Here is a 25033-nt window from a genome sequence, read left to right as displayed (position 1 = left end):
TACCCATGGCACATTCACACTTTAAGAGCCATATAGCCTGTATATGTGAATGCAAATAACAAAACACTAACAACATGACCCACACTTGTGATTTGCCGGAAAACTTCAGAGGGCATGTGAATTGCAGACAGTGTTAGATGTCATTGCGGCGGGCAGCTACATAGTGTCCCAGCAAAGAACAAATCTCGTACAATCACTCCGAGCTTCCACCAAAGGCTTGGTTCGTATGTTTCGACACTAAAAAGGCAGCTTGGAAAGCCTGGCAGTGCACTCCCCACAACCATTCAACAGATTAGAATTTCTTGTTGTCCCATCGCGACAGCACAATCCGCAGCAGCCGATTTGAAGGCAGCTGCCTCAAAGTCTGGAACATTGGCTCCAGATTCCCGTGGACGCATTTAGACGCGAACGCAGCTTGCAAGACCTGTGCCAGTCTGTTGAGGGCGAGATCCCAGCCTTTGGAATTGGGACTCGATGCCCTCTTCAGAGTCTCAGCCACCTGGACCACATAGTGACTCGGCAAAAACGGGAACACGATGGGTGCCCTCGGCGTCACCTGCCCTGCCCTGATGAGCATCTCGAGCAGCGCATAGTGAAGGTAAGAGTAGAGTTCGGCTTGTGGATCCGTTGAGTCCACGGACCCAATGGGCGCCAGGACGCACCAGGCCACTAGTCCAGGAAGGAACGTCTGCAGACACTGGCTGTAGAGTTGCGGCGGGATGGCTTCCATGGGCGTGAAGCAGAGCAGAGGCTGCGCCCGTACCCAGGACGCCAGGAGATCCACGATCTCCACCGAAGGGTTGGTCGGAGTCATGTGGGTCAAAGACGTGGCTAGGCTGGCGCAGAACAGCGGCGATATGTCGGCTAGGTCCTTGAGCATTTCGGCCGAACTCGGAATTAGGCTTAGGTAGTCTCCGATAACGTGGCGGACGATGTGGAGCGACGGTTCGGACGTGCATCCGCAGACGTGCATCCAGAAGCCGACGCAGTTGAGTGCGTTGTGGCTTTTGAGCGCAATGGAAAGGGACACCAGTCGGGACAGGATGGGCACCCTAGTGTCCATCACGGCCGGGTCCGCCGACGGGAACAGGATGAAGAAGACTTTTTGGCACATGTCCGGTCTTGAAGACTGGAAGCTACTCGCCATGATCTCGATGATCTGGAGCTCTCGGATGGCCGACATCTTGCGTCGGCGTAGTTGAGGCGGCTGTTGGGACGGGTGGTGGTGGTGGTGGTGATGAGGCGGTTGGCGACGCTGGTCGAAGTCCTGGAAGATGAACTCTTCAGCTATCTCCTTGGCGACGTGGGCGTAGGTCGGACTGCGGCCTTCGTTGGACAGCAGTTTCTGCATTTGCCGCAGCGCCTCGAAGATGACCGTCGGGAATTCGATCTTGCGAAGGGATACGCGGACGTCAGTCATGGTCGCGGTTCTCTGACGACGAATTCTGCCGCTGACGTAGGGTTTTAATGTGATTAGAGCCTAGGACAAGACGTCCGTTAGCATCATTTAAAGCATAATTTTAGGCAAGCGGCGCGCGTTTCCAGACAGCGGCCGCCATCTTGGCGTCTCAATGTTACTTGAGAAGGCTAACCCCCGGACGGATTCCATAGGGCCAATGGAGTCGAGTTTTGTACAGTAGCGCCGAATTCCTCGTCCGTGGTGGGGGGCTCTCATTACTTGAACGAGTTAACTTATTATTTTATATTCGGCAAATTGTAAAATTATATTAAGAGCTAACCATGCTATTAATAAAATATCTGGCTTACTTTTCAAAACGACTTCTATATACACGTTTGGGACGTAGTAGCCTACTTTGAAGCCGTTTCTAAGCCAAGCCGTAAAGAATCCAACATGGCGTCTTTTTATTTTTGTAGGGTGGTTCTCGTATGGATCGCTTCGGGGTCGTGCTGGAGCCTGGATCCAGGCTCCTGAGCATCACGCCCGGTCCCGGTAGTGTAATAATAGGGACTTTTAACAAACCGTGTTCCGCGTATCGCACTATCGGAGCCTTTGAAGCATGCTTTTAAGTGCGCGCCCCGCTGTCACGGTATCACTCCGGGTGCGCGCCTATAAAGCATGTTTCAAAGGCTCCGATAGTGCAGTACGCGGAACACGGTAACAGTTCGCTAAAAGTCCCTAACGTAATATACGATGTGCGATTTCGCTTTCAGCTGTATAAGGTGCGTAGTCATGTGTGTTCGTTGTTCTTCTGTTTCGAGGCGTCCCGCCGTCCAGTAAGGAATCCACAGCTGCGACCGAAATATTTCGAGGCACATTTATTGCACAGATGTTAAAACGGAATTAAGTACAGCACTGCACCTGCATACGCGCAAAAATAAAACATTGGCAAAATCATTTCGTCAACCTCGCCCACAGCTGCAGTTGCACATCGCCAGCACCTCTCTGTCATCTGTGCACGATCTCATCACTTCATTATTACATGCTTGGCCGCGCACCTTCTTGGGAATGGGCTTTATCACTAACTTTATCACTATCACTTCTTGGGAATGGTCACTAACATATATCTTTACAAGTGTACACATTGACCCACATAATTACGCATTCAACATGCCAAGTTGGATCAGCTGTTCACTGAAAGTAAAGTTGTTCACTGATTTAAGAAATATAAGCTACTTAGGTGGCCCCCAGCAATCATTACCTTCATTTTTACATATTCAAAGCTTCTCGCGCAAGCAAGATGAAAATGTGAAATAAAGCTTCGAAAAATGTTGGCACTCAACAGGCTGGATAACTTGTTGGGAGCCACGAAGTGTCCGAAGCTTTCTTCCTCCTTGAGACGACGTTCAAATGCTCGTTCTATATGTCCCAGCATCTGTAATGACAATGTGGTCATGATGTTTAAAATTTTAAACTGATTTAAAACAAAACAAATGTCCATCTACAGCGAACAAACTAATGACATAATGCCATTGTCGCACCCGGAACCATGCAGAAATAAATGAAACTTCAAATTAATATATAGGAAGCCTCATTCTTTTGTTTTATTATCCTCCGTCTGTTCGAGGACCGCCAAAGACCATTTTCAAGATTAAACCTAATTGTTACACTTTAAATAAGCAGTTGTGCACAAATCGAAGTGGAGCTAGGTGTATACCATTAACTTCATTAAAACCGTACTTGTTCGGGGGAAAGCATATGTTTTTACTGCGAGAACGAGCCTGCAAACTAACAGCTATGGGCAGCAGAAGTTTAATGGTAAGTTCGCTGAGCAAATAAAACTGAGTACGGGAGATACATACTCACCTGCCTTATCTTGAAAAAAAAATGAACAAACAAAAACCTGTGGTCTTGGCATTTGCGCTGTTCGTGCACCATCGGGATATGGCCACGTAAAATGCACCTCTCAACAGTCTCTGAAAGTTCGCACCAAAATATCCATCGAGTTCGACAGGCGCGCGGAACGCCGGAGCGCGAAACTACGCTCGCACGACCCTTGGGTAAACAAAACCACGCGACGCCGCCGTCCGCCGTTACGAAGTTTCAAATTTGGGCGAGGGTAGAGCGAAGGGGGGGGGGGGGGGGCAGCGGCGCCTTCCAGGGCACCGGCGAGGCCAGCGGGTCGGTTTAGAGTTTTGGTTTTAGACCGAAAACAGAACGAACAGAAAGAAATATATAAAATAAATTGCATTTTATTTTCATGGTGCGGTGAAGACTTTTTGTTGAAATTACTGTTAGCGGACAAAGTTTTATATTTGTATTTTTGTATTAATGAGAGCCCCCCACCACCTAAGCGCTGCTGCCGGTGGCGACGCTATGCACAGCGCCGCTGATGGTGGCGACGCTAATGTCAGCGCCGCGAAACTGGGACTGTGACCGGGGGTGAGAAGGCGACGAAACTGGTGGTTTGGAGAAACCGCTAAAAATAACGAAACAATTAAGAAAAACACCAAAATTTGAGAGCACTGACATTTTAAAAAATAAATGCGTTTGTAAGTGTAAATTATATTTAAAACAATTATCCTAATATCTGGATGCTTCCAGATCGAAGGTACCGTCGTAGTGTTGTACCGTCAGTGTGTGAGTGTGTGAATACTTATGGATTTTTGGCTCCCCGAATATCCGGATCCGTGTCAAGACTGGATAGGAGTTGAACAGAAGAGAAAGATGGCTACTGGTCAAAATCACGGGTAGTGTCAAATTTGTATATATTCGCCCTGGAATTTACGCACCAGGTTAATTTCGAAGGTGGTGTGAACATCGGCTAATCAACTTTATCCAGGAAAGGTGATAGCGCACACCGGTGAAGAGTGGCTGTCGTCGCCGCAGGTAGGCTCGTCTGCGCAGTTAATCTTTCCAAGTACCCGCAGGCGATTATGCGATTGTGTTTTCTTGTTACCGACTTCAGTTATTAGAACAAAATACAACAAAACTTTCGGCAGTTTTCAAGGTGACTTTCCAATTAGTACCGAGTACATTTGTGCCTTACGCTGTACCGCCAATACAACTGTGTGTGTAGTTAGCTCAACCGCTGTCTGGGCGGGTGGCTCTTCGAATTCGCTTTTGAACCATACTCCCGTTTCCATCATGCTCGCGTCACCAAGACCGACGTCTCAGCTACGCGTGACTTGTCACGACGTCTTCGCGGTTAACTCATGGGGCATCTCGATTTCCAGGTGGAGTGTGGCACTTGTACGGCTAGCACTCCGACAAGAACAACCGATCAGCATGTCGACAGCCGCGGCGCGTGCCACGGGAGGTGACGGTCTCGCCGCCGTCGGAGGGAGCAGCGGGGGCAACGCGGAGCGCCCGATATCCAAGCTAGAGCCCCGAGAGGCGAGCCCGGAGCGCCCGTCCAGCCGGGACTCCTCGTCTCCCGACAACACCTGCGCCATCTGTCTGGGCAAACCGGAAAACAAGTCGTTCACCGACTCCTGCTTCCACACCTTCTGTTTCGGCTGCCTGGCGGAATGGGCCAAGCTGAAGCCCGAGTGCCCGCTGTGCAAGCAGCGCTTCAAGAGCATCATCCACAGCGTCCGGTCCCTCGAAGACTACGACCAGTACTTCTTGAGTGAGGAACAGCACCGCACCAGGAGTCTCTACTCAACGTCTTTCTCTGGCGACGGCCCGGACGGGCGGAGGTTCCGCTTCCCTACGACACTCACGGCAGAACGCAGGCACCAGCTTGCCATGGAACGCAGCCTGCAGAGTTCGAACCAACGGGCCACTAGCGCTTCCCGAGTGCCGAGGGCTGGCATGATGCAGAACGAACCTGTCGGCAGGTACAACCTCACGACAACCAGTGCGGAGCGCCGATACCTGTACGACCTGGACCTCTGGGTGTCGAACAACCCGACGCGTTACCGGGAGGCCTCGCCGCAGTTCTACCGGGACAACCCTGCCTGTGTGCACCGCCTCATTCCTTGGCTGAACCGTGAGCTCATCGCACTTCTTGGCGGGAGCAGCAGCCGCATCACGGCTGTCTTGGAGCTTGTGCTGTCCCTCATCAGCGAAGTGGACATCCGGCACCCCGACTTCTCTCGACACCTCTACCCGTCGTTCGGATCGCGCACTCAGCACTTCGTGCACGAGTTTTATGCGTTCGCGACGTCGGTGCACGACATGGTCAACTATGACCGCAACACCTTGTACGGGTCGGCGATTAGCGTGCTGGCAAGAGGTACCCCCGTCGAACGGTACCAGAGTCAGCTTGCAGAGAGTCAGCGGAGGGCTGCCGAGCTGGTTTCGAATGCCACACCTCGAGAAAGTTCTCCGCGGCCAGGTCCAAGCGGCATGGTGTCCAGGCAAGCACGAGAGGTCATCGCGGCGCCCGTGGCAGACGATAGTGACTCGGACAGTTCCGACTGCATCGTCGTCAGTGTCGTTAAGCCAGGAGAAAGAACACCCGTTGTTATCAGCCTGCTGTCCTCCTCGGACGACGACGAGGACACGAGCGTTCAGAATCCTCTGCACGAGGAGACAGTGGTGTCGGAGGAACAGGCTACTGGACTTGCCGAAGAGAGTGTTTTTGAAGTTGATCTGCCTCCGGCGTCCCCAAGAGAGCCTTTGCCATCGACACCTAGGGCAACACCACCTAGGACAAGAGCAGTTTCATTTGTAAGCGCAGATTCCTGGACCAGTGATTCGGACAGCCGGTCTAGCACTTCGTCGTCCAGTCACAGAAGGGCAGCCCGGAAGAAGAAAGCGGAGGTCAGGCCGCCAAAGCTGCGCAGCGTGGTTGGATCGGTTGTGCACAGGTCAGCATCGAGCTCTTCTCCGCGACGCAGGCACGAGCACAAGAAGAGTAAGAAGTCCAGGAAGCATAAACGCAGAGAAAGCCACTCTCATCGGGAATAATTTGATGTAATATAAAAGTGTATATATCGTGCTTGTATAGTTAAGAAATGTACCATCTTTTTTTTTAATATTGGTTTTATGGTTGCATGAACTTTAATAAAAAGGACATCTTGAGAGACTTTGGGTAATTTAATCCTTGTACAAACAATATTCTGTTGCCTGGTCTAATTTAGGATACTCCATGATATGTAACCATTGTGGCTGAAGCAGACTTGGCTAACACTGCAAATAGTTTGATTTTAATAAAGATGTCCCAAGAAATGGGGCGCTTCTGCTGAGCCAGCCGAAGGTTTTGTCATAATGGACCTTTTGTAGAAATATCGGTTCGAGAGTAAATAGTTCCAGTACCCTCTCTCTCTTCCTTCTGGCCGAGCAGAGAGGGAAGGCGGTTTCCATGTGTCGACTTCGGGGCGGAAGATTGCGCAGGATGGGGACAAAGGCGGGTTTGAGGGAGCCGTATCTAGGTCACAGCGCCTCAATGGGTGAATAGGATGTAGCTGACGTTTTGGGTGTGGAACGGGTGGAAGAGGCCTTGCGCGCGCGTTTGTTTCGCGCCATTTAGCCTCGAACCCAGTCGCGTGTCCAGGTGGCAGCACATATTCGCCAAGAGGTCCATTATCTTAAGAGGTAGGTTTTATTTCATAGCATTTCAAAGTGTAGCTCTGTTTCTGTAAAAAGAATGAGAAATCTCAAAAATTTTAATGGCGGGCACTGATGCCGACGACTGCAAGCTTTAGCATCACCCATGATGTCAAGATGATAAGTCGTCACGAGTTCCCCGTGAAAATAATGGCAAGATAGTGTCACATACATGACGTCAAACTGGTGTTGCGTGAGCCGACGCTAGGTGTCGCCACCAGCGTCGGCATTACGCAAGGGCGTTTAAACAGACAGGACCCGGCATGACGTCATCCTGAGTGAAGCCGGAAGAGGTGTTTAATCCCAGACTGCCTTGCGCTCCCGTTCCGAGGCCGTGGGGTAGCGCACCGGTGGTTCGTCTGCTTTCTAATCTGCTCCGGCGTGTGCTTCCCGAGGCTAGCTTTCGGTGCGGTCGGCGTCCGCCGTGGGCGTCCACGATGCAAATGCTTTGCAGCGTGAGTGTTTATACTTAGTTCCACATTATGTGCGAGCGAAGTCAGAACTGGAAGCGCGAGCCCGTTGTTCTGTGCGCTCCTGGCTTGCATGCGCGCTCGTGCGACCTGCTGCTGCTGTTTATTAAAAAATACATTGCGCACCGCCAAGTCCTTCACGGTGCGTCGTCTAGAGCCGTCTCAATTCTAGTCACTTACTTTCTGCTGGGCAACCAGGCGTTCGTTTATAATAATCTCATCCAATTCCGACCATACCGGTTTAAAAGTCTCCCGTTAAAGGGGCCCTGCAATCATATTTAAGCGTCTACCTTTTTTGCGGTTTCCACGTTTCTTGGGGTTGGGGCAAGCCAGCGGGCACGGAGAGAGTAACTAAATACCAGTGCGTCATATTTTAACCGGACGACGCGGAAACCTCCTCCACCGACGAGGGCGACCCGCGGTACCGAAAGCGCGCAAAATGTGACGTCTTTGGTCCTGGGCTTGCCACTGGTCAAAGCCGCTAAGAGCTTCTTTGTAGTCGAGATACAAAATATAGGTGTCGCGAACCGTTTCACTTATGTATGAAAGTAGTTTTTGTTCACTATTTTAGATCAGAAAAGAAACAAATGCAGTTTAGAAAGTACGGAAACGAGAAATGACCCGTCGACATACCCGCCACCAAGCGGCGGAAAAAAACGGCGCATACTAGAAAAGGCTAGTGGGATGAGGCTACGACAAAACGAGGAGCGCAGAAAGGTCCCGGATGTACGCGGCGGCGCTGTGGTCGTATACCGGCTCAAGAATCCGACCGGTTCCGAGCGTTCCGAAGGCCTTCGGCGCGGGCCCTGCTGGCGATTTGGCCATTTGGCGGTGCGTCAGCGCGAAGTGGCTCCCGTTCTGAACTGATCTTTACCCCGTGTTTGCTGTCGTTTGTGGCCAATGAAATGTTATGCCGAATTACTGTTTAGTCGCGCTGCAAATGAAATACGAGCTGCCCTGGCCGCCCGCTTCATACAGCCTATCCAACACGTGCTTTAGTGGCGCCCTCTCGAGCCGTCGACACGGAGTGCGGCAGCCGTGTGCGCCCGATGAGCTCACTACTCCTCCTCTAGTTCAAGGCCACTCAAGGCAGGACCTAAGACGTCATGAAGGAGGTTATTTTTGCTTGTTTTTGTAATTCCAATTCGCCTATAACTTTTAAATAAAGCGAAATTTGAGAAAAGAAAAGTTGGATTAGGTTACTACGTTCAGTACGCTCAGGTTCAGTGCAAATTAAAAACCAGTCAAAAAGTCATTGCAGGGCCCCTTTAAGCGCTGTTTCAAATAACAGTGGGTGCCGCCATTACTTTCGGTGCACACAGTCGCGTTGCCACGGAAATGTCATGGCAACGCGGTTGTTTGCACCGAAATTAATGGCGGCGCCCACTCACTAGGCTTCCCATTGGTCAAGAAATGCTCGTTGCGGTTTGTGGCCACGCCTACTTCCGTTACACTTCGCTCCATGCATTGGGGGGATAGGGACGGACGCCACCTCCTGGCATTACGTCATTTTCAGGGCAAAAAGGTTGTCCTTTAGACTTACGCTAGATGGCGCAAGAAACCGCCTGTTACAAAGGGTATAGCAATTAACATCCATCTGACATCCATCCAACCAAAGTAACTGGCAAATATGGCGGCTGTCGCTGTCGCCTGTTTGTGGTGTTGTATATGTCACTAGGATCGTGATTTTAATCACGGTGTGCACAAAACATTCGACAATGTCAAGCTCACGAAACAAAGTGAGCATTTTGGACAAGCCCCTGAGTAAAAACAAAACCGACGTAAGTACTAACTGCACATAGCACCCGTCGGAAATGCTGCCGACGAATCCGGGGTGCAACGCCAAGGCTGAGCCCATTTTCTCTTTTTTTTTTTTTTTTTCTTTTGCGTGTATGGAAAGCTTTGACAGAACTATCATTTTCAGATTCACCTGAGTTTATTCGGCCTTCTCTTCTCAGAGATCGTGCAGTATTGCCAGAATCGCGTGTACACGATCGCTGAGCTGCAAACCAAGTAAGTCGAATTCGTTTGTTCACTGCCTCGTCACTCTACATCTCGTGGTGCCGCCCCTATTTTGAGGGGTAGCGACTTTCTCTACTCGAAAACATGATTCGAACGTGCTATACTTTAGCAGCTTTTTACACGATTTGTAGTACCCATACCTGGTTACGTTTTACCTGAACTGGTCTTGATTGTTTGTTTTCTATGTGCCTGCTTTTGCATGAAAACTGCCTGGTAGAGTAGGTGGTATTCCCTCATGGCCATAACTGAGCTCGCTGCTTCTGAGCATGCACTGACGGCAAGCTTCCACATCGCTTCCAACACGCCCACATGCCTTGCACTGACGTCACATTCATTTCTCACCACCACGGGAGAGAGTGAGAGAGGGGAAAGCTGCTTTTGTATCAACCTTGAGAGATGGGTTAATCTTCTATAATCTTCTAGAGGGAGAATAGCGATTTCTGGGCAAGTCTGGGATTCTCAAAGAAGAGTCCGGTTGAGAAGACAGCCCATGCTCCTCCCGAGCATGGGCTGTGCTCAGTCACCTCAAATATGGCGTCCAGGGAATACCCTGTCCCACGGTGGCCGTAGTCTCTGCAGAATACTGCAGAGCGTGGTCCCCGGCAGTATTCCACAGGCACAGCAGAATAGTGCCAGGAGTGTAAACAGTTTCCCTCTAAGCCCTAGTGAGAGGAATATGCACTTTTGGTTTGTACTTCGTCCAGCCGGAGAAAACTCGGGCCCGGCACTGTGCCTGAGTTTTCGCCTACCCTGCACTCAATTTTCACGTGCAGATTTTGTTATCAGTAGGCTGAACCAACGGTTGTCTACTCTTCAGAACAACACACCATTTGGTGTCTGGTGCTTACCTTAATTGCAGCCCTTATAATAATGTTTGTTGTTTATGTTGCTTTTTTATTTTTTGTAGACTCTCGGAACTTGGGTTTCACGTCGGACAGAGAATTCTTGACCTTCTGCACGTGCGCGAGAAAAACTACAAGAGGGAGACAAAACTCCTCAACATCCTTCTGTTCATCAAGACCTCCGTGTGGAAGGTGATCCTGCTTCCTTAAGAAAGATGTCTGTTACGTCTTTGTGCACTAATGCTACCAAAGATGTCTTTTAATTTCAGACCCTGTTTGGAAAAGAGGCGGACAAGCTTGAACAAGCCAACGAGGATGACAGGACATGTATCCTGGTCACGGTTACATTTTGCTGTTTGCTTCCTCAAAGAACTAAGCTTAATTTTAAAGAACTTAGACCACCGGTTCTCAAGATAGACTTTCTTTTGGGACCCAAATTTTCTTGAACCATTCTTATGCCTAAAGGTTGGCCCAAAAAAAAAACTTTTTCATCTGAGGTGACAACTGTTTCTCTCATGGTGTTCTTGAGCGAAAGAAAGACAGAATTCCTCTCGCATAAATATCTTGGGACGAAGTAATATACAATATGAATGTTCATTAGGTTTGATGGGGGGTCCTCAGATTTGGCTTGGTTTCCTGCTTCCATTTAGAGAGGGAAAAACGGACATAAAGTGTTGGCCGTGAAGGCTACTTTCGCAGTTCAGATATCGCCGAGCCGTGCCAGAGTGAACTGGTGAATGAGCCAGACTCTCCCACAGTTTTTGTATTAACAAAATTAAAGATAAAAAACAGTTTAATTGGAACACCACTGTCTTAAAGTGACTAGAGTTTCCTTGAGCCATCAGGGTGATGCGCTTCATGTTTATTCATTAGACGGTGACCTACGATTGGACTAGAGCCTGCAAAGCACAAAGTATGCTCTCTTTGTATGCTTCATAATTCCAGTGGCATTAGTGGTATCCTTGATTCCCGCTTAAGATTACTTGATCGAGAAGGAACCGCTTGTGATCAAGTTCATATCCGTTCCAAAGGATCGTGGTGAGTTGTTCAATAGTCTTTTGCAAGTGGTGTAACCAGCCGAGGTTTCTTCCTCCCTGTCATGCGCTTCTGGAAGTTCTTTTTTTGGAACTTGTTTGGTTACAATACAGGGTACTCGTACCTAGATGCATGTGGCTAATAAATAAAATTAAAGAAATGGAGTGCCATTCAGTGCAGGGACCTAAAACTTTTGCAGGAGTGGATGCAGGTGTTTCCAGAGGGGGGAGTCGGCATATGAGATTTTTAAGAAAACGCCCCTGTGCCCTCCCCCCTTTTCACTGCCCTAAAATTTTACACATGCAGAATTCAAGAGCCCCCTTCTTGAACTCTGTTTATGTAAAACTTTACAAAGAGGGGATCAGAACATTCAGACCACCCCTCTGAATCCAGCACTGCCTTTGATTAGCATGATGATTACATTTTTTTATAGCAAAGCGTATTTCGTTTAGTGAGAGAGGCACTTTTTTTTTTAACATTCTGCAGGTAGCCTCAACTGCGCCGCATTTGTCGCTGGCATCATCGAAGCCATTTTAATCGGCTGCAATTTCGTGAGTATGAAGGAGCTTGTTCTTTTGCTTGCTGTTGTACTGCAGGTTGTTTTTGCTGTTGCATACTCGGAGGCCCCAAGTATGAAAAGCATGCTCTTTGAAGAAATGTCAAATTCTGCAATTAAACTTTGTGGTCCAAGACAAATTGATAATAAGTGGATGGTATAGTCCTTTGCATAAAGAGATCTCTGGCCGCTGCCATTTTGCGACTCAAGCAACCCCTATCGACCAGAAATTTCTGCCACCCGCTTGAGTTGCGGAAACCCAGTCACCGCGACTCCCCACCTTTATTGTGCATTCGGAGTTCACCGGGTTTTCTTGACAGTTTCTACTTTATTTGTGTGTTCAGCATGCTCTCCCTTTTTGTGTTATCTTCCACTTTGAGAAGCAGGGAATACCAGGGCTTGTAGCCTGCTCAACCTTTGCCGGAAACAAACGAAGAGAATGAACGTCAAGCAGCCCGCGACCCGGGCCGTTGACGTTCTCCGAGGATTGTTTCGGTTGAGATAATTTCCAAAAAGCCTTCCAGACTATGTTCCCAGTCTTCGCGGAAAATAGCCGATAGGGTCGGATCCGGGGTATCGGGACGGAATAGACACATTCTTTCATTTGCTTTGGTGTTGTACAAAAAAAGCAGCTCTCTTCAAAACATGCCTCAAAACAAGGAGGATTCTGTCCGATCGTCGTGAAGTGACTGTCCTCGACACTATTAAATATGCTGCATCATTTGAGACCTTTCTCAAATCCTGTTCGGATAACGTGGCACGGGGGTGTACATACAATATAAGTTGTTTAATTGATGAGACTCGTTGAATTTCATGTCGTGCACGGAGAATACTGATGCATTTTGGTTATCCTCTGTGGTCGAATATTTTCGACAGTTAAGACTTTTGCAGATCGATACGGCTGAGTGTACGGTGCCATAACAAATCAACATAAAATTGAACAAACATCCTAGTTGCAATTGTTCCGTCGCGCACGAACCCATCAAAAATAGCTTTTATTTGTTTGTATTTGTTCTCAAAAATAGTACAATGCTTTTTTAAAAACCTTAAGAAATTCTATTCGCCGGAGAACACAAAAATATAAATAAGACGCTACAATGCAGCCGCCACCAGCGTCCGGAATTGCGCCTGCGCAGGCTGCTGCAGCCCACCGACGAGAAAACCCACAGCCTGGCGCGGTCGGACAACACCGACGTACACGCTCAAAACCAAAGACGCATGCTGTAAATCGCTTCGTTCGAGACTGCTGCTGAAAAGGTCTATAGACTGACTGGAAGAGGCATACAAAGCACAAGCAGAGTCCTTTAATACGCTACTGGTTACGAAACTCCTTTGCAATGCTATAAAAGAGCTTTCTACATGACCAGAAGTGGCGCTAGTGTCGACAAGGGGGCTAAGGGCCGCCAATCTAGCCAGCACGGCTGGGAGTTTGGCAACCAGAAAGCGGTTTCGGAATTTCGAATTTACTCCGAACAAACCACCAAACGATTGCGCTGATGCATCATTGCACTGACAGCATTTCTCGTTAATGTAACTTCCTTTTCTGCAACTTTCTCCAAAATGTCTTTCTTCACTCCTCTTCTTACCTCAAAGTAAATTCTCAATGCTGTTATCGCCATCATACTTCAGCAATGCGCCATAGCACCATCAAGTAGTCGTACTGTGAACCCGTTCGCTCAATTGCCTGGCTCTTTTTCGCTTCCAAAAGCCCAGTTTTGTGTTAAAAAAAAAGCTCATTTTTAGGTTTTTGTCGTTAGAGATCAATAAAAAGCGATTGGTGCTTGCATGAAGTGTTCAATTACAGGCGTAAAGAAGTGGCATATTAAGAACTCTGGCACAGGTAATGTTTAAAATTAGCGACTTTCGAAAGGCATAGAACAAAATTTGACAATTTTACTTTTGGTCAAGGTCAGAGCAGTTGGTTTATTGTCTTTTAAGCATTGTTACTACCCCGTAGATAGTTTACTAATGATAATTTTATTCTGCCGAACATGTGACGTTAAAAATAAGAGTATTGTGGCGATGCCTCGATGGTATAGCAAAATCCCTCACAACTGGATTACCATGCTACCTTACGTGCTTTTCTGCGAAGGACTGCCTTGCATTTGGTAATGTTTGATTGTGGCTTTTCTCATTTTCGCAGCCAGCCAAAGTGACAGCTCACTGGTACAAGGGGACGACGTTCATGATCAAGTTCGAGGAATCCGTCATTGTCAGAGACAAATCACTCGAAAGCAGATGAAGCCCTGCATAGGACACTTACCTTTCTGTACAGTTGCATGGGAATTTTCCGACTCCGCCCATTTCAGTCACTTGCTCTTTTGTCCTTCAAGTTCTGTCCAGAATAAAGTAACGGTGTTTGCTTCGTGCGAGATCGTTTGTCCTTCACTAATTTTACCAAAACTAGGCAAGTAGGAGGATTTGACTGAAGAAAAATTTGCACGACACACTACATGGATGTATAGATGCCGCATGAACAATTTTCACCTTCGCATAGCACATGCTTGTAGTGCCGGATGGAGCCTTCTTTAAACAAACACTAATGTACAGCACACACTTTTCGAACCTGTGGGGTTTGAAGCCCACTTCAGATCAGCAGAAGGCTTCGAGGTAGCAGGCATGAACACCCACACACAAGTTCACCATAACTTAACTTTATTAATCTTTACGTATAAAAGAGTCAACACTCAAGTCACATACACTTACGGGCGCCTTGCTTTGTTTTGTACAAAAACGATACGGTGCGGAGAAAAGTCGGAAAAACAACGCCTCTCCGCAGGTTCCCGCGGGGGATGGTGGGGAGGGGGAGGGTGGCGGCATAGAAACATAGCAAACATACACACGCACACACGCATGCACACACAGGTGACAAGTCCACGGCTCCCGGTAGGACACGGGCTTGCGATGGTCCGGTGCTCGATGTCGCGATATGTGTTGCAGATGCAAGCGATAATGTTTTACGTGTATGCTCCGGACTCTTGTGCGTTAGAAAAGACATCTGCACCTTTATCCGACTGCGTCGCGAGCGCTCAATGGCCACGCAGTAATGTCTTTCCTGCGTTTGACCGTGTCGAGCACCGCTAACGTAACCCGCGGTGCGCGTTCACTGCACGTGGAACTAGGTGGAGACTAGTACGGGGGCATTCCGTCGTAGGGTATTTTCGTGTTCGGCTCTCACGACTCTAGGGTTGCGACTCCTGGCTACACCTTGGTCGCCGAGAGTCGTTTGTGGCTGTGTGAGCGCGGGTTTATGGCTTGCGAGCGTCGGACAACCAGGTGGCCTCTACACGTGGCAGTGTGGATTACGGACAGATGAGCGAGAAAATTATAGCGTACGAAAGATGCGCCTTATGGCACGATGGGCGCTCTCTCAAACGGCGATCTTACGGCAGTCTTCGAACACGTCAATGTTTCACCTTGTGTATTTTTTTAAAGCTTGTTATTGCTTGTGGCTCCTAAGGGTCGTTTCAATTAATGAGGTTCGTTAAGGAAGCTTGCATCTGAACAGTTGCAATCACAGTTGCACTGAATACTACCGCCTGTATAGTACCGTACAAAACTCAACAAACTCTGGCGCTTGATTCCTGGCACAAATGCTCTGCAAATGTGAATGGCCCTCTCGTTAGGGCAGCTTACCGCTTGATGTATTGTTTGACGGTGATGATGTTTTACTGATCCAGTACCTAGTAAGAGATGAAACCTATCTGAATCATTTCAGCAAGGCAGTAGTGCACTTGTCTCGTAATAACTTATAAGTCTTCCTACGTAGTCCCGCTTGCCGCGTACAGTCTTTCACAACTCTACGGGGTAAGTCTTGTGCGGCCACCTCAAGGATAAGAAGGGGGAGATGTAAAGAACACTTCTTTGGCATGCTCGGCGATAACTATATTAACCTAAAAAGCGAGACTAGAACACAGCTGAAATGCAACACCAACGAGGCAGCCTATGCGGGGAGCGGGGCACGACATCCCTGCAAACACACACACACGTGGGGACACGACGCAACGTGGATGACTGCAGTCTTCCACGAGATTCGTTGGTTGAGAAAGGAGGCCTCCTGAACAAAACTACGACGTATTGCGGATTCGTGTCTGTGATATGGGCACCCCACGCGTCACGAGGACATTTGTTGCAAAGGAAGGCATCTGCGACACGCAAAGACTACGCCGCTTTTCCAGCAGCAGCGGGCACGAATTAAGTCTCTTTGCCGAAGCCGATGGGATTTGAGCTTGCTCTGCGGGTTGTTTAACCGCAACGCCAATGCAGCCGACGTCGTGCGTTTGTGTCGCAAAACTGCAATGGCAAACTTGGTGCGGACATTCTTCTACCTAGGTGTTGGGAGTGGTTTTGTTCCGAGAGGGAGCAACTGTACTTCAGAGACACCTGTGTTGACGATAAGGTGTTCACAGTTGCTGAGGGTTTGTGGGAACACCCGGGAATTTGTTGCACAGCCTTTTGAGAACAGCAAGACTGTTTCTTCAGGGTGTAAGCTAAGTAGGTGTGTCCACTACTGGACATGTGTGTTGCTCAAGCGTCATCCTTTTTTTTTTTTTTTTTTTTTCTCGAGCGTCCCAAGAAGAGATATGGTGTAGGAACATGTTTCTTATTGCAAATGAACATCATGTCCTCTGATGAAACGACGTATATTTCTGCGCCATAGGCGGAGCGTCTTAATTTACCTGCACGTTGTCGAGATAGCACGTCCCTATTATTTCCGCACCGGTAAATGCAAGAAATCGTCATTTCGGTTTGGTTAGATGAGCATTCGCTTGTGCGTAGCGCCGTATACAAAAATGTGTCCGCTTAGTTTTGTGACCTTGTGCGTCTCGCCTCGAAGCCAGCGAACGTCTTGAAGTCTCTTAGAAACAAACCACACCAGCTCAGGTTCTGAGATGCTGCTCGCAACGTCGAATACCGGCGACGTCGTGGCAATTCACTCAGCATCCCGTGCTTCTTGAGTGGGAACACTGCTTGAGTACTTCAACGCTCTCTTTCCAGCGGTTTCAACGTCATTCCCACCAGCTTAACAAAACACTCATGCAGAGAAGTTCTTTAAGAGGGTCCGTGGAAGGACCTTGAAGAACCGGCTTTTTTCGCAGCTGGTCGCACCTCGAAGTAATTTCACGCGCATGTAGTCGCTCGTCGGAGGCACGACCCGCGTGCACCGACGGAAACGTCTCGACGGACCCAACCGCGGAGGCCGAACGGGCATGCTGCGTTCACACGAAGTAGCAGGTGCGCGGGAGCTGTCAGACCTTGGACACTCTGGCGTCCATCGCGTTGTAGGCACCCCCAAAGTGCTGGAGCAGGGGCGGCCTCCCACCCAGTGGCGTGACGGGCCGCTCCGGCGCCGCTCCGACGCCCGCTCCGAGGAGTGGACTGCCCCCCTTGTGGCTCACGGAGGTCGAGCCTGTGTGGTTGCTCCCGTGCGTGCTCAGACTCGCGCTCCGTGCGTGCAGCGCCTGCCAGGAGCAGAGGCGCGCATGGAGCTCCCGGAAGTGTGGCCTCCTGTTGGGCACCTCGTGCCAGCACTCGACCATGAGTGCGTAGAGGTGCGGCGGGCAGTCTTCGGGGCATGGCAGAAGCTGGCGACCGCGTACGAGGTCGATGACCTCTTGGTTGGCGTAGCCGTAGTAGGGCTGGAGCCCGTAGCTGAAGACTTCCCAGAGGACTACACCGAAGGACCACACGTCGCTGTCTGTGGTGAAACGGCCGTAGAGAATGGATTCGGGCGGCATCCAGCGGACCGGCAGCAGGGACTTGGACTGGACCCGGTAGTAGTCGGAGGAGTAGACGTCCCGGGAGAGCCCGAAGTCCGAGATCTTGACGGTGAGGGACTCGCCCACGAGGCAGTTGCGCGCGGCCAGGTCGCGGTGGACATAGTGGTGCGCCGACAGGTACTCCATTCCCGCTGCCACCTGGGGCGCAAAAGGAAAACGAAAGTTAAAAAAACAGAGTGAATACTTGAACTTGAAGAAGGGCGGACAACCGCAAACTTCCAAGTTTGTGGTTGTCCGTCCCTTGCTTTATTCCTCAAGTTTAATTATCCCTATCAACCTGTTCGTTCTGTCCTTATACAGTGAATATCTTCTGAGTAAACTATACATCGATGTTATGTCTATCTAGAAGAATGTGGATAGGCAAGGTATCAAAATACCCCCCCCCCCCCCCCCACAAAAAAAAAAGAAAAGATTAGTTTTAGTCGGATTTGAATTGAAATGCTATCATCTGTCTCGTCCCAATAAGAAACTGAAAAAATAATCCTTGCAAATTTTGCTTTACGTGAAAAAACGGTGCATTCGGAACATGCATTAAAAAAAGCAGTGCAATATAATATGAGTAATTTATAAGTTTTCATCGGAGCTTGGCTGGAAAACCTAAGCAGTTTTGAGAGCTTTCGGACAAGCTTTAGCGCTTAAAAACCTTTCTCTGTATGTGAAGAGGACACTTGCGCACCCACACTTAAGTCAGCTGTGACATGGTGACACGTCCTGAAGCATGTAAACAACATGGCTCAAAGCACGCTCACTGTTCTTGTTTCACGCAATTTATTTATCTATTTATTTATTTATTTTGAGTGTCCCACAAACAGCTTGACGCCTCCTTAGTGGTACACTTATCAATGCCAAATATGTAGTAGTCAAATTGTTTGGACACAATAAAAAAATAAGTTAGGACAAAACAATGGTAGCAACACACTTCCTGAATTTCTTGCTTTTCATAAAGCATATTGGCTCTTTTCAGCTTTGCTCTTTTAATACATACCATTTTGATAAAAATAAGCATATATTTCAGTTCTTTCATGCAAATATGGACCGATTCAAACCGTTTTCTTTCCCTCCGGAGCTGAACGGGCCTGAACCCTTTGCTCTAAGCTGAAACAAGAACCGGAACAAACGAAAAAATGTGGGTTCGATACCCTGTCGACGGCAGCCGTCGCATGCTCGTGTGACGGTGGTGGAGACACTCTTTTGCTAGTCACATAATCATTTCTCGTCACTGTTATGATTGCATTATTTATTTCATGTGTGCCTTTTTTTTTTTTTTTCATTATGCAATTTTTTTTTTTTAGCCTCACATTCTGTTAATTTTTTTGTATTTTTGTGTTTTACATTGTAAAATTTTATCACAATGGGGGCCCAAACTGGTTCTGGACCCAGGTGGTGTTTCAGTAACCAGCAGTGTTGGGAAGTGCTTTAACTACTATGTACTGAAAGTACTACTTCAAGTAGGTTTAGGAAACTTGTACTTTGCTTGAAGTACATTCTCTGAGTATGTACTTTTATTTTACTTATAAGTATTTTTTCTGGTACTTTCTGTGGAAAGTACACCTTCCGACTTCAAAGTACATTTCCCAAATTTGGTTCAATGAAATGAAGCCTTAGTAAACAGGATAACTGGGCGAGTTGGTATGGATTCATGCTGGACAGCGCTCGTCCTGTCCAGTTCCTTCTTCTGTCCTTGCAAAAATTCGCGCTGTTCCATTATGAAATGAAGCCTTTTCAAGGACCACATTCTCGTTTCCTTTGCTTTCCCATTACTATACACAACTTCTGAGGTCAAGTATAAGAGTTTGTCAACTTCCCCAAAAAATGGGATACCATCATGTGGAAACGCGCTATTGTCTTTCAAGATGTCATCCGGTCATTTCTCCGAGTACGGTAAGGACAGCTATAAGACCGGTACAAGTAAGTGCCTTACCCTGCCCCCCGTTTACCCCATGAACAATGCATACCAGTTAAAAAAAAAAAAAAAGACTGCAGGAGAGTGAAAGATTGTGTTAAAAAGTACTAGCTCTTTACTTTGAAAGTACACAGTATTTAGAGTACTTTAATTCATACTTGAGTAATAATTCCATTACAGTCATTGAATGACTAATTTAAATAATTTCTTTGTAATCATAATTAATTTTGGCTAGATGGAATTGTAATTTAATTACTTTCTAACGTCAGTAATTGCAAAATTTCAGGCACAATTACAATTACTTTTGCGAGACTTTGCGGCACCGACAGAACCTCTCTGAAGGTTTCAGCGCTTGCGTTTTTTTGTTTTGTGACTTACATTGCGGGCTGAGAAACAATCCTCTTTAAAGCCTACCTCAACGGTGCCGTGTGGCACCATCTGCTGTGTGAGCAGAAAACAATAGCGTAAACATGCCAAAACACGGAAAGAAACCTGATTGAGCTTCAGCTTTCAGCCGAGGTTGGGGATTTTAATTATTTATGAAGTTATTTCTTTTTGCCACTTTTTTACATCCCTCTTTCAGGACTGTCACATATTTGTTTGTTTGTATTATTTTCAAGTTTATTTCCTGTTGGTTTTACTTCGGATACTATTTGCATAAGCATTTTGGAGACTGGCCTCGCACCTGTGAATATTGTCACCATTGAATCGGGCGCCCCGATTTGGTTCTTATATATTTCTGAGCCGTTATGTTTTCAACTCAATGTAAATAATTTACAGTAACATGAAACGAGTTTTACATTAACACTAATAAAACATTCAAATAAGACTAACTGTCGCATTTTTTGCCTGACTAACAACAGTGTGCCAACCCAATTTTACTTCAACGATCTGGAGTCTTCGAGGGAATGAACAAATTTATTATTATTTATTGAAAATATAAGAACGTAAGACTTCATTACTGCAAACTGTGGAGTTCTATAATTATTTTAACAAAAATTCACAAAAGGAAAGTGCAATACGTGGCATTTATGCAACGATGCTTAAGCCTCCTCAAGCATTGGGGCAAGGAATGAACAAATATGTTGCATACCAAACAACTTGCTTAAAGTTGTATGGCCCAAGTTGGGTTGCTCCTAGCAATAAGCTATTGCTTAGTAATTGCATTACTTTTTAAAAGTATTTTGCAATTGTAGGTAATTACTTTAAATTTCACATAGATATAATTATAGTTAAACTACTTCTGGTGCAAAGTAATGGCAATTACATTACATTTTGGAAGTAATTTTACCCATATATGCCTCACTACAACTACATTGCACCTGGTGTACCTACTGCTTTACTTGAACTACATAACCTCTCATTTACTTTGTACTTCCAAGTACATTTTGGATGTACTTTACCCAACACTAGCAACCAGTCATATGCATTGGCCCTAACAAAAAAAGCATTGATTGATTGACTGGCCTGCCGGGAGATGTGCAGGAAGTCGGCCAGGTCGAGCACTTGCGTAGTGCCCTCGCAGCGAGGAGAGTGCTGCACAAGGAACTCGTGGAGGTCCCCGTGGGGCATGTACTCGAAGAGCATGCACAGGGGCTCCTCCTTTGTGCACACGCCCAGCAGGCAGACTATGTTGGGGTGCTGCAGGTCGCTCATCAGCTCCGCCTCCCGCTGAAAGTCCTGCTGAGTCTTCATGGCTGCATTCTCCTGCGAGCCCACGCACAAAGAATCGGCCTACGTGCCTCCCGACTTCGCCTCCCGGAGACGCGGTACTATGTGCTCCAATTTAGATACAGGTGTCCTCCCAGACAATGCGAGCTGCAGCCTTCGATTTAGTCCGTTTTCTGTGCCTGCGGTCCCCACACAAGCTGCGCTATGTCTCGACTTATCGAGAGTTCAAACAGGGGGACCTAAGCTTGGACTTCCATCTAGTTGCGACCAAACTCTTCAAAATACTGGCAAGAATGCCAAAGAAGCATGGGGGGCTGTTGTACCTCAATCTGTCCGCGAGAGACCATTTTCCCCAAATGCACTCGTAGAAAGTCGCCCCTTTGCTGCACTAATGGCAAAGGCAGTGGTAACACAGGATGTGGTGTATTGGTGTGGAGAAACTATGTGCACATGAGGAGACTGGATGGTGCGGAGCAGACCTGTCCCCCCCCTGGATCCGCCACTGATTTGGGGACGAGGTTTGGCTGGCACTGGTGAGGAGACGAGCACTACGTCAGCGTTCGACTGGCAGTCGGCCCGTTGACTTCTGTTGCTGGCACCTCACCGGATATGGTTAGGTGCCAGCCATATAAGGTATTCTGCATTAAAAGTACAAGTGATCTGGATAAGCGCCGCTACGACGCTCATCCCGATCGAAATGGGAAGGGTAGGGATTGAACCCAGGATTTCTGGACTCAATCCTGCATGCCACTACTACGTGATGCACATTAAATACACCAGGATGTAATGGATGAATAATAACGGCTGTACCTTTTATTACAGGTGGTAGCTTGCGCCACCTATCATCTACACTCTAAACCAGTGTTTGGCACACTTCAAAGGTAGACTGACCTTGCGCCGTACGAACACAAACAGATTAGCTATTTGTTTTGCTTTGCCTCCAGTTCTTAGTGCACTTTCGCAGTAGTTGACGAGAATCGCAGTATACATGCCCCTGGCCCCAAACCTGGAGACCCCGAGCCTGGGGCAACGAACCTTGAGGGTCTTGATGGCGACCTGTATCGGGAGGCTGCAGTCTCGCTTCACTGGAAGCAGCTCCCCTCGGTAAACCTTCCCGAAGGCGCCCTCTCCCAGCTCCTGGAGGAAGCGCACTCGCGGGGACGGCACTTCGGGGGCCCTGGTGGCGCGCGGCAGCAGCCGGTTGAGCTCCATGTTGTTCTGCTGCGGGGGCCCCCTGAGCGCGACCCCCTTGGGCCCCTTGGTCGGGGGGAGGTTGGGGGACGGCTTGCCCCGCCGCCGGAAGCAGGCGATGGCCAGCAGGAGCCCCACCAGGGCCATGGTCGCGATGCTCGGCAGCAGTATGTACAGCCACAAGTAGTCCACTGGAACGTGCAGCAAGAGCGGAGGGAAAGCGGTGAAGTGACACGAAATGTGGGGGCCCCGACGGATAGGGCTAACGCAATTGACGGCAAAGTTCCAACTCCACAACGAGAGACTCCGGCGAAACCGACGGCACCTAGCGACTAGAACGGAAAGCTGCGGCAGCAGGTTCGCTCTCCAGCGTTCTCGAGCGAATCAGACATACACAGTGCCTGGCAGTCTAAGCCGAGACCGGGAGGAGTCTCCGAGCTGTCAATCGAGAGAGCGTCTCTTGATGGGGGAAGTTTGAGAACACCGAACTTAGAGTTGAGAAACGTAACCCCAAAATGCGTAATGCCTCTGCCCGTGTTAACGAAGCGGACGGAGGTGCGTTCTCACCACACTTTGGGATGTTGCACACTTCCTTCTTGACCACGGGTCCGGAGGTGAAGCACCAGGGCTGGACGTCCATGCCGCCGGGGTTGCGGCAGTAGTTGTGGCCCCCCACAATCTCCGGGTACTCGGCGATGCGCGAGAACAGTATCTGGTGGGTCCACAGCTGGCAGGGCAGGCCCGAGATCGTCTCTGCCACCGTGCCCCGGTAGTCCTCACCGCCGTGGACGTAGCAAGTCTCCTCTGGCGTCGGCGGAAGAAAAAACAAATTGCTACAGAAATCGTTGCGCGGATTGTTGTGCACCATATTGTATCACGTGAACATTTCTTTATTAAACTGCTTAAAGGGCAGCTCCGCCGTCAATTTGAGCGTTTTTATCGAAACATATTTTCGGAAAGGGTACTAAAAATTTTGCCTATAGCAGCGGTTAAATCATTAAAAAACTGTTTACATAATTTATAATTGTTAAAATACGCTGAAACCGAAACCGAAACTAACTTGCCACTCGACTGGTCCGCCATTTTGATGTGACGTCACATATGGTATAAACACTCGCACGTGTGCAGTTTGAGCCTGGCCAGCCTGGCAGCAGGTCACTGTTTTGTGTTCGTGCCGCGGATGAAAATGGACTCATCAAGCGCGTTTGAATCGAGCAACGATGAGGATATGCGACTAGATTTTGAGGACGATGACGATAACCCGTTTTCATACGATCCATCGGCATCGCCTCCGAGGGAAGCGCCAGCGGCGGCTGCATTCGGGATCTGCCGCCATGTGGACCCAGATGCCGCTTCCGAAGCGGAATGGTAAGGCAGTTTTTGTTGCTAGCACGCCAAGATAAACTGATCGACGTTATGCCTTTTAATTGGAGGCACTTTTTGTTATATCTTGGGGTCTGACAATAGATGGTTTTGGTAAGACCGTGTTTTCAAGCGACGCTTGCGTAGCGCGAGATCGCGCCGCCACTTCCAAGCATGCTCTAGCGCGCGCCCAGAGGGGTAGCGGGCCTCTGATAACTATCTACTAAAACTCCCCATGGACAGAAGGCACGAGCGCGGGGACGGAAGATCATTAGGGCCTCGTAACCTCAATTTCCATTCTCGCGCTGTAAAAGCGTCGTTTGAGACATCATTCGCGCATGTATAGCTTCGGCTTCGTGAACGTGCATTTCATCATCGCGCTCGCGTGTGCTGTATGAACCGATAAAATAAGCAAAAACCAGACAGTCCTAGCACCAACAAGCTCCAAAGCAAGCACACTGACCAACATGTGACGTCACGGCAACGTCAGTGCCATCATGGCAGCCTCTGTGTGCCGCTTTTCCTCAGTGTTGCCAGTAGGGCGGTAGCAAGTGATTTGGGTGTGGACATGTAAATTTCAAAATTCATTTTCTTCTAAGAAAATTAATATTTTTCCGAGATATTTCGTACACATGCTCAGGAAGGGCATCCAAATACATGGTGAAAATTTTATAGAAATCGGTGACCATCAAAATTACGGCGGAGATGCCCTTTAACCCACCCAGGCCATGTTCAACCTTAATTGTGCAAAGCTTTTAGTTTTCTCTGTATCCTGCTACCGATCTGCTCCATATGATGACAAACATTGAGCTGCTTTCGAGTAAAATGTTTCCACCACAAGGAAGGCAAGTTGCTCTTGCTTCTTTTGCAGGATTGCAGGATTGCAGGATTGCAGGACATCCATGGGGTCTTTTATCGTATCTAAGACAAATTCATATATTCTTTTTTTGTATAACTGTCTGCTTGCTGCGGATGGTCCTCCCACGACCTACTAATACCTCCCGTTGTAGTATTACTGCAACCCAAATGTTTTTCTCTAACTGAAGCATGTAAACTAATGCTTGTAAGGTACTTTAGACAGCCCGCAAAATTTGGTTTCTCAACGTGTTGCACTGCAATTCACTAGAGAGGTGCAAGAAGGTGGTGGAAGCCTACAGTGGAAAAAAAATCAAGAAATAAACTTGCCTCGTTCAAAAGGAAAAAGAAACAGAAACCTGTTCTGATTCGGGTTCTTTTGCGGGATCGT

General features: G+C 48.2%; 4 protein-coding genes across 5 annotated transcripts in view; 2 read left to right on the top strand and 2 right to left on the bottom strand.

The window, feature by feature from the left end:
• Positions 1 to 6: 6 nt before the first annotated feature.
• Positions 7 to 1560, bottom strand: LOC8034198 (uncharacterized protein C7orf26 homolog). The gene has a single exon (XM_002408244.4). It carries the CDS (start codon positions 1418 to 1420, stop codon positions 293 to 295), a length of 1128 nt encoding a protein of 375 aa, XP_002408288.1. The 5' UTR covers positions 1421 to 1560; the 3' UTR covers positions 7 to 292.
• A 2479-nt stretch (positions 1561 to 4039) lies between these two features.
• LOC115329080 (E3 ubiquitin-protein ligase Topors-like) lies at positions 4040 to 6435 on the top strand. The gene is made up of 2 exons (XM_029990537.4): positions 4040 to 4288; positions 4636 to 6435. The coding sequence occupies exon 2, from the start codon at positions 4688 to 4690 to the stop codon at positions 6314 to 6316; it is 1629 nt and encodes a 542-aa protein (XP_029846397.3). The 5' UTR covers positions 4040 to 4288; positions 4636 to 4687; the 3' UTR covers positions 6317 to 6435.
• A 2605-nt stretch (positions 6436 to 9040) lies between these two features.
• On the top strand, positions 9041 to 14252 carry LOC8034197 (trafficking protein particle complex subunit 5). The gene is made up of 7 exons (XM_029990536.3): positions 9041 to 9206; positions 9350 to 9438; positions 10355 to 10481; positions 10559 to 10616; positions 11268 to 11327; positions 11811 to 11875; positions 14024 to 14252. The coding sequence occupies exons 1-7, from the start codon at positions 9144 to 9146 to the stop codon at positions 14120 to 14122; spliced, it is 561 nt and encodes a 186-aa protein (XP_029846396.1). The 5' UTR covers positions 9041 to 9143; the 3' UTR covers positions 14123 to 14252.
• A 266-nt stretch (positions 14253 to 14518) lies between these two features.
• Positions 14519 to 25033, bottom strand: part of LOC8034195 (inactive tyrosine-protein kinase transmembrane receptor ROR1) — a 51373-nt gene continuing 40858 nt past the window's right edge. For both annotated transcript variants that reach the window (XM_042289420.1, XM_040214728.3), the window contains 4 exons: positions 22993 to 23229; positions 22270 to 22616; positions 21031 to 21270; positions 14519 to 17798 (listed from right to left, as the gene is read on the bottom strand). In XM_042289420.1, coding sequence (XP_042145354.1) covers positions 17130 to 17798; positions 21031 to 21270; positions 22270 to 22616; positions 22993 to 23229 — 1493 coding nt within the window. In that variant the 3' untranslated portion in view covers positions 14519 to 17129. The remainder of the gene's footprint in view (positions 17799 to 21030; positions 21271 to 22269; positions 22617 to 22992; positions 23230 to 25033) is intronic.

This window comes from Ixodes scapularis, unplaced genomic scaffold (assembly GCF_016920785.2).
Source record: "Ixodes scapularis isolate PalLabHiFi unplaced genomic scaffold, ASM1692078v2 PGA_scaffold12__126_contigs__length_90152505, whole genome shotgun sequence".
In the NCBI taxonomy this organism is placed as follows: Eukaryota; Metazoa; Arthropoda; class Arachnida; order Ixodida; family Ixodidae; genus Ixodes; species Ixodes scapularis.
This window is presented reverse-complemented; position numbering and strand designations above follow the sequence as displayed.

Bases quoted from the DNA above. Each gene is read 5' to 3' on its own strand.
- LOC8034198 (XM_002408244.4), bottom strand. From the start codon at position 1,420: ATGACTGACGTCCGCGTATCCCTTCGCAAGATCGAATTCCCGACGGTC.
- LOC115329080 (XM_029990537.4), top strand. From the start codon at position 4,688: ATGTCGACAGCCGCGGCGCGTGCCACGGGAGGTGACGGTCTCGCCGCC.
- LOC8034197 (XM_029990536.3), top strand. From the start codon at position 9,144: ATGTCAAGCTCACGAAACAAAGTGAGCATTTTGGACAAGCCCCTGAGT. The intron at 9,439-10,354 runs GTAAGTCGAATT...TATTTTTTGTAG, and splicing joins ATCGCTGAGCTGCAAACCAA to ACTCTCGGAACTTGGGTTTC. The intron at 11,328-11,810 runs GTGAGTTGTTCA...AACATTCTGCAG, and splicing joins ATCCGTTCCAAAGGATCGTG to GTAGCCTCAACTGCGCCGCA.